This window comes from Ipomoea triloba, chromosome 5, assembly GCF_003576645.1.
Source record: "Ipomoea triloba cultivar NCNSP0323 chromosome 5, ASM357664v1".
Classification (NCBI taxonomy): domain Eukaryota; kingdom Viridiplantae; phylum Streptophyta; class Magnoliopsida; order Solanales; family Convolvulaceae; genus Ipomoea; species Ipomoea triloba.
This window is the reverse complement of record NC_044920.1, coordinates 17129086-17142865: the sequence shown is the minus strand read 5'-3', so window position 1 is coordinate 17142865 and position 13780 is coordinate 17129086. Positions and strand designations below refer to the sequence as shown.

At 34.2% G+C, this 13780-nt stretch overlaps 1 protein-coding gene across 1 annotated transcript; it reads right to left on the bottom strand.

The window, feature by feature from the left end:
- Nucleotides 1-1525: 1525 nt before the first annotated feature.
- LOC116019836 (endoplasmic reticulum-Golgi intermediate compartment protein 3-like) lies at nt 1526-12705 on the bottom strand. Its single transcript, XM_031260181.1, has 13 exons — nt 12290-12705; nt 9229-9302; nt 8747-8830; nt 7369-7449; nt 6988-7068; nt 6397-6489; nt 5984-6163; nt 5781-5848; nt 5470-5521; nt 3516-3569; nt 3332-3427; nt 3117-3183; nt 1526-2298 (listed from the first exon to the last, which is right to left on the bottom strand). Exons 1-13 carry the CDS (start codon nt 12429-12431, stop codon nt 2207-2209), a joined length of 1164 nt encoding a protein of 387 aa, XP_031116041.1. The 5' UTR covers nt 12432-12705; the 3' UTR covers nt 1526-2206.
- Nucleotides 12706-13780: the final 1075 nt, after the last annotated feature.

Here is a 13780-nt window from a genome sequence, read left to right as displayed (position 1 = left end):
GGGGGGGGGGGGGGGGGGGGTTCGGTCATTGTGTTTTGTTAAGGATGAACTATCTTGTATTTATAAATGCTCTATCAAATGATTGGTAATGCACTGTAACACTTTGCTTTCGAAAACCAAGTCTGGAAGAATTGGGCTCATGCATTCATCATTCCACATTAAAACATTAACGAAACTCTTATTTTCCATTCTAAAAAATTGTTTGGTGGTGGTAAAATGCGGTGAATATCGCCTCGAAATTCAATGGTGCTTCGTGGTGAAGAAGCTGGTGTGTTTACTGTGGTGCTTTGATATTGTGCTTTTCGTATTTAAGGGTGGTGACAAGTTATTGAGTTGGTACCTGTGCGTGATGGGTTATTAGTGGGTTTTCTTGCATTTTGCTTTGCGTCCACCATGTTCGTCATCGTATGTTGTCAGGGCTACACTTTGACGTTAAATTGTTGTGCTCTCCGCTGCTTTCTCGATTTGGTTGTGTAAAATTTCGTGTTGGGTTTGGTGTTGAGTTGATCGTGCTCTCTTTGTGACTATTATGCCCCTAGATGATGCGTGCAAATCTCAGGATATGCTCTTTTCTTAGAGGTTAGGCGAGACCATCGATTTCACCTCATCCTTAGTGGTGATACATCCGCAATTCTCACATGTAGAGCAGTAGAGCCATCCAACTAGGTCTTGTGTGTATGCGCACGCACGCATGTGTTGTGTTTACGTAATTAAATATTTACTTATTAGTGAGAGTTAAAAACTAGAGGTGTTAGCGAACAGAGCTTTCGACAAACTACTCGTGTTCGTGTTCGGTAAGCATTCGTTTATGAAAGTAAACGAACATTAACAAATTAACAAACAAAATTTAGAGCTCGATTAATAAACGAGAGTATGAACAATGGTAAGCTCGTTTGCTAAGAAATCGTGAACAAGCTCGTTTGCTAAGAAATCGTGAACAAGCTCGTTTGTGCTTGTTTAGTAATGTTTGCGAACAAGCTCGTTTAAGTTCATTTAGTAATGTTCACGAACAAGCTCGTTAAGTGTTCATTTAATAAGAAAACGTAGATGCATAAGTCAATTTAAACCAAACTAAAGACAAGTCACTGCAATAAATTTGGGGTGATTGCATTTTTTTTTTTGAGTACTACTCTGTAGTATCTATTCCTCTCTACTTTCTCAACATGCTGAAGCACAAAGAGTCAACACCGCCTCCACAAAGGTATTATTTGTTCAACACCTTTAAATATGCAAATATGTAAAGACAATTTCGCTATATATATATATATATATATATATATATATTTTTATATTATTACCTTTAAATTTAGTATTTACCAAATAAGTATTTAAGCAGAATACCAAATCTAAAACAGCATCAAAAGTCAAGAAACCAATTATGATCAAATTATAAGTCACAAAATGAAAATGGATAAATATCAACCATTTATGATCCAATTAAAAATCGAGAATAAAATTTAATAAATATCAATAGTCAAAGGACCATTCTTGAAATTAACTCTTACACCAAACACAAAAAGACTTATTTAACTCAAACTCATTGCAATTACTAAGTATTTAATTAGAATTACAATTACATGTTTGAACCAAGCACCCCTAAAAGTGTAACACCCCTAAAAATGTAATCTTTTCAACAAGAATATATATAACTCCAGAAATAAAAGAGCACAGACAGAATTTAAGAATGCTAACCAACTCTTATAGGTTTTACATATTCCATAAAAACATAATGAGATAAGAAAGACTACATAACAGTATAACACATCCGACTTTTTCAGTTTTAACCATCCCAAATGGCAGATTAACATCTCCAGCTATCTTCTGATTGTAACGCCTTTCCACTACATTAACTCACCAATGAAAATATCACACTGAAGCACATATTACTTGAAATGACTAAATTGACGAAATAAATTAAGAAATGGTGGGTTTAACAGCCCCATTAGACATGTAAACTTCACCTCAATATTTTTGATTTGCAAAACAGAACATCTCATTTTACAGAAGGATACACCGTGACGATGAATTAGCATTCCATCTTGTTCTTGATAATGATGTAGTGTGAACTACTATGTAGTTCAAGTTTTCCATCAAGCCTGTGAAGAGACCCCAAGCTGTGATTTCCTTTCTGTACAGATTCCTCCCCTTACACTATTTAATGGGATAATGAACAAAGGATGGTATATGGCATCGTATGAATCCCCCATCAACTGAATTTACCGAGCTCAATCTTCTTCTTAATCGCCTTTTGTCCATGATATATGAATGAATCAATTATTCCCGACACCGTAAAGATACCTGAGTATGATCATAGCAAGCTATCTTACAGGAGAATATGGAATGACTAACATGATTTGCCCACTACTAACAATTTTAACTTACAAATAGAAATGAGAGTACACATAAAGAACCACAGTAGAATGACAGTCAATATTGGATTAAAGGGAAGAGTGCTGCAAGGGTCTGTACACTATCTAATAAATATATAGGTATAAGACTAAATATCAATGCTTGTTGCTTCTCATAAGAAACATTACACCCTTTTTAAAAGGGCAAAAACTTGCGTGAGACCGTCTCACGGATCCTTGTTCGTGAAACGGGTTGGGTCAAGATGAAAGTGTAATACTTATATTGAAAAATGTAAAATACTAATCAAGTAATCAGGAATAAAATCTTTATTACTTATATGTGAAAGTGTAATATTTTTGAGAAAAAATGTAATACTTTTACATTTTGATTTAAAAGTATTACATTTCCCTTATAAGTAACAAACACTTGCCAACATTACTGATAAGGGAAAGTCTAATACTTTTGAGGAAAAATGTAAATACTTTTACATTCATTAAAATGTAGAAGTATTACATTTTTCCTCAAAACTCAAAAGTATTACACTTTCCCTTATAAGTAAGGGATACTTTATTTCTTATTAGTATTACATTTGTCCGTATAAGTATAACATTTTCATATTGACCCAACCCGACTCACGGAACGGTCTCACATAAGTGTGACCGCTTTAAAGGAGATTAGAAATATTAGACTTGATTTTTCTAACCCAGCTACAAAACTATTGTTATATGCACTTGAAAGATGAGAAGAGATGGAAGATGGACTTGTACCTCCAACTATTGCACAAACATTTGTCAGAAAATGTAAAAATGATATGTGTTGCTCTGTGAAAGTCACCTGAATCAATAAATTTGAAATGATAATTTGTTCATCAGGAAATCTACATGGTGTATACAATGATAGACACACAAAAGAATTAGCTTCATGAAACAAAATTTGGATTTTCATTCATGAAAACTAATCTAGTCAAGCAATGACTCCTAACCTTGATTGGTGAAAGATCATAAAAGAAGAATACTCCAGGAATAGCCTGAACCCCGGGGCCTACTTCTCCTCCCCTAAAGTGTTCAGTTACGGAGAACTGCAGGAGGTCAAAAGCAGGCACACTGTAGCATCAGGTCAGATAAGTAGAAGAAACAAAACTTGCAAAATTTGCAAGAGCAGCAAACCTGATTTGTCTGTATGGTGTGCCCATTCACATCTGTGTAGACAGTAGGTACCACCTATGACAAAATAAAGAGTATATTTTAATAATGTCCAAAGGGAAATAAGAAATAGTTGATTGATTCTTATAATTGTTGGTATTCTACTCAATTTATTTAAATAATTTTTCAATGAACATGTTTCCAAGTAGTAGGAAACCCCTGAATACAAATGGACTCTGTTTTAAGCTTCATGTATTTTAGAATAGGATTTTCAAGCACATGTAAATTGTAGACCTATCCGATATCCTGCCCTTGCAGGCTTGCATTCTAGCCATATCTAAGATCTGATGCTCACACCTGTGTACCAACTAGTAATCAGTCTTTGCTTTTTTATTTTTAAGGTAGCACATTGTGCTCATATTTACAAAGGAATAGGGGGAAACTCATCCACAAAATTATATTTCCATACAAAATAGAAGATCTATGAGACTCAAATATTACATTCGAATCAAACTTTCCATCCCTCTGTGTATAATCAGTCAATGTATAGCTTTCATTGGGACAATTACGAAAACTCACAACTGAATTTGCTTGAAGTTGGAATAGTACTTGTATACATACCTATCATCTCAAAGGAAGGAAATAACTTAAAGAGGATTTATGATCCTAGCTCACAAAGCAATCTATGGACCAGAAAACAGTGTTGTCAATGTTGTAAAAGTCAGTACGCTCGGGAGGTTGATGGGCGTTTAGCGCCTAGGCGCTTAAGGAAAAGAAAAAGAAAATGATGGGCGTTTAGCGCCTAGGTGCTTAAGGAAAAGAAAAAAAAAACAGTTCTTAGTTTTTCCCCATCATTTAGACAAGTGGTAAGTTAAATAATATTATAAAAATTAATATAGCCCTAGTTATCTCCCAAAAGGCCATTCTATTCGATTGTCTGACTAGTTGGCTGATTAGTCGACAGATCACCTATTTGGCCATTTATTTTTGGAAAAAGTGTCAAATAGGCCACTGAACTTATCGCTTTTGTGCAATTGGGCCATTGAACTTAAAAAGTGTGCAATTCAACCATCAAATAAGCAAAATTTGTGCAATTGAACCATTTTTACAAAAATTTTCTGGTAAAATCCAATTATATTACTAACATATATGTATTAAGAGTGGCATTTTCTTCTACCATACTAGTTGGGAGTCAATATTGAAATGTTTTTAACTCAAATTGAATTAAAATTTTTTGAAAAAATGGTCCAATTGCACAAATTTTCTTTGTTTGATGGTTGAATTGCACACTTTTTAAGTTCAATGGCTTAATTGCACAAAAGCGACAAGTTCAGTGGCCTATTTGACACTTTTTCCTTTATTTTTTTATTTAATTAGGGTTGTTTCACTCAAAATGACATAGTTTTTGAGTAAAACAACCCTAAAATCAGGTAGAAGAAAAAAGCAATGAGCAAAGAGCCAGACCAAAACAAACAGGCAAACAACCCTTTAAACCTCAGCCTTTACCAGTTTCATCAACCACTGCACAGCTCACAACGACCACATCGCTGGTCGCAATTGGAGAAGCAACTCTCCTCGCCAATGCATGCCAATAGTTGATGGTCGACACTGAGATGCCAAAGACTCCATTGTCACAATTGCTAATGACGCCTGAGTCCAAGTCTCCCCGCTTGAGGTTTTCAAATTTTCTTTTTGGCTTTGACTCTTCTCCTTCTCCTTTTAATTTTTGAAACTAAAAGTAAAACCCTAGTCACTTAGGCTTTTACATTTCCATTTTTCATTTTGGGCCTTTGTTTTAGTTTACACACTAGGGCTTTATCTTGCCACTCCCAATCTCTAATTTTATTTTCAAGTTGAGCACTAGGTGCTAGGTACCCATCAAACGCAAAATGGATGCCTAGCACATTTTAAATCCTTGCCAGTAATGCAGTAAAGAAATGATAAACCCTAAGACATGCAGGGAATTATGCAAAATTACCTTGATAAAATATTGATACATCCCATTTGGAGTATGTTGCGTCCACTGCACACTGCAATTCAGAATGAAAATAGTTTTTTTGATAGGAATTGAGTGTCAAAAGTGGGATAGGAGGGCAAAAACAAAGAAATTTAGTAAAAATTCAACATTTTGTCTTCAAGAAAGTTTGAAGCTTTGGCACAGTAAGCAAAAAATTAGTGTCTTAACACATAAGATAATGCTGAAACAGAGGGGAAGACCGCAAGATGAAAAAACAATACCATGCTAAAGTGAAATCAAGTAAAAGAACTGCAAGGGAGAAAAAAAAATACCCATCAAGAGGATTCACAACGCCAGGGAAATAGTCTCCAAAAGTCAACCTATTGATCTTGTGACTTATCTGTGATAATATATAGCAAGTAAATCATATAGTTCACCAACAAATACAAAGAAGCATAAAAGCAGCATGGTAAAACTCAAAAACTCATCTGAAAAAACTGTACTTGTTTTTTAAATTAAGCCAGACATATCTTACATTGAAACTATCCTTCTGGAAAGTAAGGATGTCATGGACATGAACACTAGATTGCTGGAAACTCTTTCCTGGTGCAAAATGAAAATTACCAGCCACTTTGTTGACTTCCAAAAATCCATACATATTACATCCTTCGCCATCTTCTTCTTTGATTTTCTGAAGAAAACCTTCTCTTTTGCACTAATTCCACATGGAAAGTGATGGAAGGAAAAGGTTAAAGTCAGCTATGTTTACGAATCAATGAAATCTTAAAACATCTCATCACTCTTCAAATTAAGGCACAAGCAAAGTACCCCATTTTCCAAACCCAAGTGTATGCTCTTATAGATATACAAATGGGTACAACCAGCACGGATAGTCTACTAAAGGCGTTATAAAACATGAATCTTGAATTACCAAACTACTATAAAAACCTGGTCAATTAAGTCTGGATTTGATATTGCCCAGCCTTTCTTTCTATAAGCTTCACGAACATCTTCACATGAGTTGCAACAATCATCATCTGCCTGCAAGAATAAAAGGGTCATGCCCAAAGACCTTGGTAAAAGTTTTAAATGTGAATCTAGCATAAAAATGACCATCCAAGATTCAATGCTCAATGGTAAATGCATTACATATATTTGGCGAAAAGTGAAATGCTAAATTATTTTAAATTTTGAAAGAAATGAAGGGAGATAGTGGGCAAATCAAATTGTTTTAACTGGGCACGCAGTATAATTGATGGTTTAAATTATTGATGCAAAGATAAACTAAAATTTGAGTTGAATGCAAAAAAGAACTCAAAGATTGAAGTTGCAGCAGACTAAACTTGCTCTCCTTTTCTAACAGCAAATATAGTAACTATAAGGTACCTAAATGTCTTCCAAATCTATCATTACAACATGTAGCCAAAGGCCTTTTCAAATCTATTATCATAACCCATATAGAGTGGAATATGCATGACCACAAGTTGCAAAGTGCATCATGTATTATGGGCTATTTCTGAAAGCTAACAAAAAGCATACCGCTTCTGCACCATAACAAGAACCGCAGTATGTCTCGTTGTGTTCAAGCCTGCCACCATGTCTTTGTAAAGGTTTTTCAATCTATGACACCAATAACAAGTAGGACAAATTAATAAAGGAAAGGAGGCTGAATCCAGACCAGAAAAGAAATCTTTATTTTGTGAGCACCCACCCATGGCTGCAATGGATATATAAATCCAATTCCTAGAATCTTCATGTAATATTTATGGTGAGCATAGTTAAAAAGAAATGATAAAGAAAGAAACAATAAGTTAGATGTTAAGCATTCCCAGCACGGATACAACATACAAGGTATTTCTCATGATTCAATGAATACATTTGTAATGAACTTGACAATTCAAACTTCTTTCTCTAACGCACCTTAGGAGCACCAATACCATCCTGTCTTGTTTCTATTACATTACCATGAGAATCAAGCCTTTTCTTGATGATATCATGCCTCTGCAATTATATATGTAATCAAAGTCTGTTAGAACTAATAACAGTTTGGACAAAAACATCAGCATATGGGTGTTAATTTTCTAATCAACTTTTCTGCTATACACTTTCATAACTCAAAGCACCATAGTTAATCCCTACAGTTTATTCTTAGTCAATTTGCATGATAAAAAATAACAGCAATAACACGTAGTAAAAGAAAGACAACTGAGTTCTAATGCTTTTCCTAAAAACACACAAATATATCCTAATTTCTCAGAGGAAATTTAAGGGCCTGTTTAGTTACCCAAAATAATTTCCATTTTCTGTTTCTAGTTTTCTAAAATTTTGTAAGTTTAAACTAGAAAACATGTTAAATTTACTTTGATATCAAATTACTTTCTTTATATAAAAATAACAATGTGAATAGTAAGTCAGAGTGGAATTGGGCAGTCATGGGCATCACGTCTGATTGTGCCCTGTAAGAAATAATTTTAGACATTGACATTTTTCGAGACCTAAAAGTTAAACTCATAACCAAACAGAAATAAAGTTTCGATTTTGGGGTAAATGAAATTTGGGTATGATTTAGAATTACAAATATTAAATTAGATTGTTTCTTTGCATTTAGATTGTGACACCCTCCATTATTATTTCAAATGTATGAAAATTTTAAGTGTTTAAAGGTCACTATATAAATGAGTTGAAAATGGAGTAGAATTTAGATTCTTTTAATTTTGTACTGAGTTTCAAAGTTTATATATTGATAAAATTTGCAGTCTAGAATCTTATTTCAATTCTGATAATGACATGAATCAAAATTATTTTAAATATCAAAAGTTTTTGGTAACCCGAAACCACTTACAAAAATTGAGTCAAATAAAATTGAAACACACACACACACACACACACTGGATCAAGTCTCAAATTTGATACATTCGAATTTCATATCTTCTAGGTAATGCATATCTGAGAGCATCTCCAACAGGCAACAACTTACGTAGTGGAAGATAAAATCAAGATCCACAGTGGTCAAACAAAGATAGCAGTAGTGGTTGAGAAATTATGTGAACAAGGGCGGGGAATAATTGTGGTTGGGTGGCATGAATAGCAATAGTGAGTAAAAGAAAGCAATGTGGGTAATGATGATAGTAGTGTTGGTAGGTAGATCGTAATTGTGGGGGGTGTGGGGGTTGTTATTTGTTAAGTGTTGGTGGAGGGTAAGTAGGTGATGAAGATCATATCACGTGAGAGGAACAAGGAGATGGGATAAACACCTATATATAATAACATAGAAGACACAATCTACATGCTTACATACAACGTCAAGGTGTTGCTCTCCACTTATATCCATTGCATCAACACTGACGATTGAACATGGAAGCGCAGGAAAGGTGATATCAAACTGCAAGTAGAGAATGGATGACATATTAGTTTTTTGATAAAATGATACTACACCTGCATAATTGGATGTTTTACAGAAAAGAATGTGCAAAATTAAAGCTGGAATTATATACATGCATGCATATGAATGTACATACATATTATACACACACACTTGGGGTAATTTATTAAATGAGTAGGAAATAGGAATTGCATACAATCAATAAACTAATTGAAGGCACACCCATTGTTTATATACATTAGAAAACAAGAATATTTTGAAATGTAATTGACTTTCATCATAAAGGGTTAAAAGAAGAACTTAATATCTTATATGCACTCCCTTAACACATTGTCAATTTAATGAATTAACAAATGCACCCATACGTAAAACATTATCCCACATTAATATTATCTTACATTGATACGAAGTGTTTCTCCTCTTGAGGTATCTACTACAAGCTTTGTCTCAGTTACAGCATGGAGATATAGTCCTGTAAAGGAGTCATAAGAAAACCAGATATGAGGCACCACACAGGAAAGAATATAGAGAAGTTGGTAGCACATATTTCCCTTATTGTTGAATAAGGAGCATATAGGAAACCTAATTCAAGCTAACTTTGAACCAAACTTATTGTGCTCTCTATAATACAGAGAACTTGAAATGCTGCAGGTTCTGGAAGATGGCCTCAGCAGGAATTTTCGCGCAAAATCAATGAAAAATATATGTATCATTTTTTGTTGTAGCTACTAATTTATTTTAATTTAATAAGAGTAAATAGAGTGAGAAACTTAATTATGTCAAATTTGATTGAGATGAGGTTCAAACCTAAGATCTTTCTTATAAAAATTAATGGGTAAATTAAAAGTTAACGGGATATTAACGGAGAAGAGAATATTTAACGGAAAACTTAACGGATAATCATAAAAGTAACGTTAAATTAGGTAATCTCTATTAATAATATTAATCTGAATTATCTTAACCATCTATTTGGTTAAATAATTCATATGAACCATCAATTTGATTAAATAATTTGACCGCCATTTTTTCTACCCATTTTAGGCCTAACTCTCTTTGGCTCTTATTAGTATAGTAGATTATAAGTTGTGTTTTTAATGATATTGATGGAGTGATTCTTTTTATTATTGTTTTTTGGGTTACAATAAAGTATTTGCATGTTCTGTTGAGAATATTGTTTTTCTACCCATATCTTTGTTTTCGCCTACCCTAGTTGGAAGTAAAATCAATGTTCTGAACCAAAATGCAAAATCAATGCCACACATCTGTAAAGATGTTTCCTTGCTACATCTGGGCTCTAGAAAAACTTGTAGTATATCTTATTATGTTAAAGCTTCATAATTGACTAAGATCATTATTCTCTATGCTCAGGCCAAAAACTAAGAAGTTCTCCACAGGCAATTGCTTCTATGAAGAATGAGATTAATTATTTCAGACAATAAAATTGTTCAACTTTTTAAAAAAAATTTAAAATTAGAAGTGTATATATACACAATCATTCACAAAAAATATACAAAGGAACACAGTTTGTCTTCTTAAGGGTACTTACGAAGTGTTCACAAAATCACAAACTTCCACCAAAAGGAAAAAACAGACAATGACAATTGCTCTTGCTTCTTCCTAGTAGTATTTTCAGTTTATAAAAGCACAAAAGCTACCACCATAGTAAAGTCATTGACTTTGCAAACATGCCAAAAGGGATCCAATTATCCAAATGCATGAATGTGTTTTACAAGGTTTAAAAGGCGGAAGCGTGTCTTGAGGCGTTTTGTAATGTTGAGGTGAGGCGTAAGCCTCAATTTTTATAAAAAATATATCAATAAATTATAAACCGTGTTCACAAAATACACCACAATCCAAGGTTAGAGTTTAATAAGCTAAAAGTATCAAGCAAACACATCACAAAACATCAAACAAACACATAACAATCCAATATTAAGTTTTAACAAAACATCAAACATAATATAAGTCCAAAATAAACAAGCAAACACATCATAAATCATAATGAAGCCTCATTCGAAGAATCATTATAGTCTATAGCCTCATTATCCTCATTTCCACCATCATTATCAATATCTTCCCATTCCTTTTCATCTTCATCAATTAATCTCAAATTTCCCTTACTTGACCCTTTAGCACTAGCCTTCTTGCTTGAGGATGCAATTGGTTGAGTTTGAGTTGCTTCATTTGCTTGAGATGGCTCCCACTCAAAAACATCAACATCAAGGTCATCCATACTTATATTGGGAACATCTTCATTATCATGGTTATCAAGGTGGACTTTCTATGCGAGATGCCGCCGACCGCCTAGTTGACTAGGCGATGAGTAATATATGTGTGTGTGTGTGTGTGGGGGGGGGGCAGCAGTGCAGCACAATGCACTGCCAGCTAGTTCATCTGGAACCATTTTATATTATATATATATAAAAGAAGGAAAAAGGAACGACAACTCGGTAGAAGAAGAAGAGAAGAAGGAACGGCCAAGAAGAAAGAATGGCAGTCGGATATCTAAGAGGGCAGGAGTGCGACGGCGGTGGTCGGCGAGTTGGAAGTCGACAAAGGTGTTGGTCAACAGAGCTGGAAGTCAACGACGACAGTGGAGCTGGATGCAATCATTGTATGCGATGGAAATGAAGCTTGAATGCTGCGATGCTCCGAGGCTGTGAAGGGTTTTAATCCTTTCTTTTTAAAAATATTCCCGGTTCAACCCAGATCAAAGCCGGGATAGGCATTGCCCGGACGCCTAGGCGACGCCTGAGCTCGCCTCGCCCATTTTAGGCGAGGTGAGCTCATTAAGTGTCTGGTCTCACCGACCATGTTCATCATTTTCACCTACAAGCCATTCATGATCAGATGGCAACTCATCAATCAACAAACTATTTTCATCAATGTGTTTATCATGCATCTAGAAGGGTATGATAACTTTAAATGTCAGATCATAATTAATTTTGATTTTTCCATGTCTCTCATAAAAAACTAAACTGTATAACTTTCATTTATGAACTAAATGCCCAATATAAACTACAATGTTTTACATAAATTTTATCTTAGCCTCTCTCTACTTACAAATGCCATTTAATAGATCAGTCCTTAGTGTGATGAATATGTGTTAAGTAATAATAGAATCTACGGCCTACCAGAAATTGTCTCAAACATTCAATTTCGGATAATTGTCTAATCAATTTGCCTAAGCTTCTTTCATTAATACCATTTCCATCTGCCTACATTGTCCAACAGTTTGAAAATAATAATAATAATAAATGCAACTACACCACATTCAATAAAAATGGCAACATGAAGAATAAATTCAGAGAAGTTCAATCCGTGCAATTAAAATCCAAACTAACATATCATGCCAAATTTAAAATTAAAACCAGTTAATCATCCAAGGAACGCCAAAATCCACTTAAAGGCGCGTGCACGCACAAACATATATATATAGAGAGAGAGAGGGGAACATACTGAGCTCCGAAAAGAACAGCAAGAGCATGAAGACGGAAGATGCTAGGGTTATAACGCCGCCGGAGAGAGTTCTGCTGTAGAAATCTTCATTGATCTTCGGGTACGCGTCCAAACTTCGAATCCTACTCATTATATTATCCATCTATTCTCCCTATTAATCACAAAACCTCCCTCTAACTCTATATAATTTATTCCCTATATATATTTTTATATATATGGTAAACTTGAAAATTAGAAAACAAAAACGAAGGAAAATGAAAAATTGGAGAATTCAGGTTTGGTTATTGGATTATTAACAGCTTAAACACCTCGCTGAGGGATCTCCGATTATTACACGAGGCGTTTAAGTCTTCTTCTACTGCTCCTGAATAAAACTGAGAAATTTGTTCGAAAGTTCGAAACAATGATTGATAGTTTGATACTGAGAGGTTGAGAAGACAAAGACGACTACCAAAAATGCGCCTTCTGCTCATCTGGGCCTTGGGCCTCGGGCCTCTTGATGTAGGGCCTCCAGAAATCATTTTTCAGATTTGGATTATGTTCATTTTCCTAAGCCCTATGAAATGTCGGATTATGCCGACTGAATAAAACAATTGTTATTGGATGGATATGGTCCACACGGTGTAGATCATACAGCAAAACGACGTCGTTCTTTTGTTTTACTCGCCGTTATTCATTGTTAATAGGTTAAAAAAAAATCGCTGCTTTTGTTTTACTTGCCGTTATTCATTTGTCGACTTTCCTTTGCTGGTGATTTGCTTCCTTCTCTCTGCGATTTCCCTCCTCATCTTCGCGAATTGCTTCTTCTACGTCACTTGTTCCTTCTCCACAATTTGTTTTATCGTTTCTCTTATCTAATTCGTATTTTAAATCGTGGATAAAATCAGTTATACAAACAATAGAATGGATGCGATCAAATTGAATGATTATATTACATGTTTTTATATTGTTTATATGCAATTTAGGTTTTGTTTTTTAATTTGAACTTCAATTTATATTATGTATTTTTGTATATTGTAGGTGATGCGAATACTTTGATTGACGTTGAATCGATTTCTCTCATTGGTATTGATCTTAGCTATTCAATTCCAAGTTTGTCTTTTGCATTGCAGTAGATGTCTTGTGTCTAGGGTTTGTTTAGTTAGTTAGATAATGTATATTATCTATGTTCATAATGTACATTATTTTTGCACATAAGGTACATTATTTACGTGCATAATATACATTATTGTTGACCATGTTTAATGTATATATAAGGTATATTACTTTCAGTTGATGACACTTCTGGAGAGTGCAGCTTATGAGAGTTCACCATTTGGAGTTCATGCCAGTTCTTCTAATGTTATGGATGAGAGTTCTTCTATTCCAAGTTTTTTTTTTTAATAATTACGAAGTTGTTGATTATTATTTAATTACTAGTTTTATACGCGCAATGCGCGTATGGGTTAATGCCCAATGTTTATATTTAAATAAATATTTGAAAGTATATCA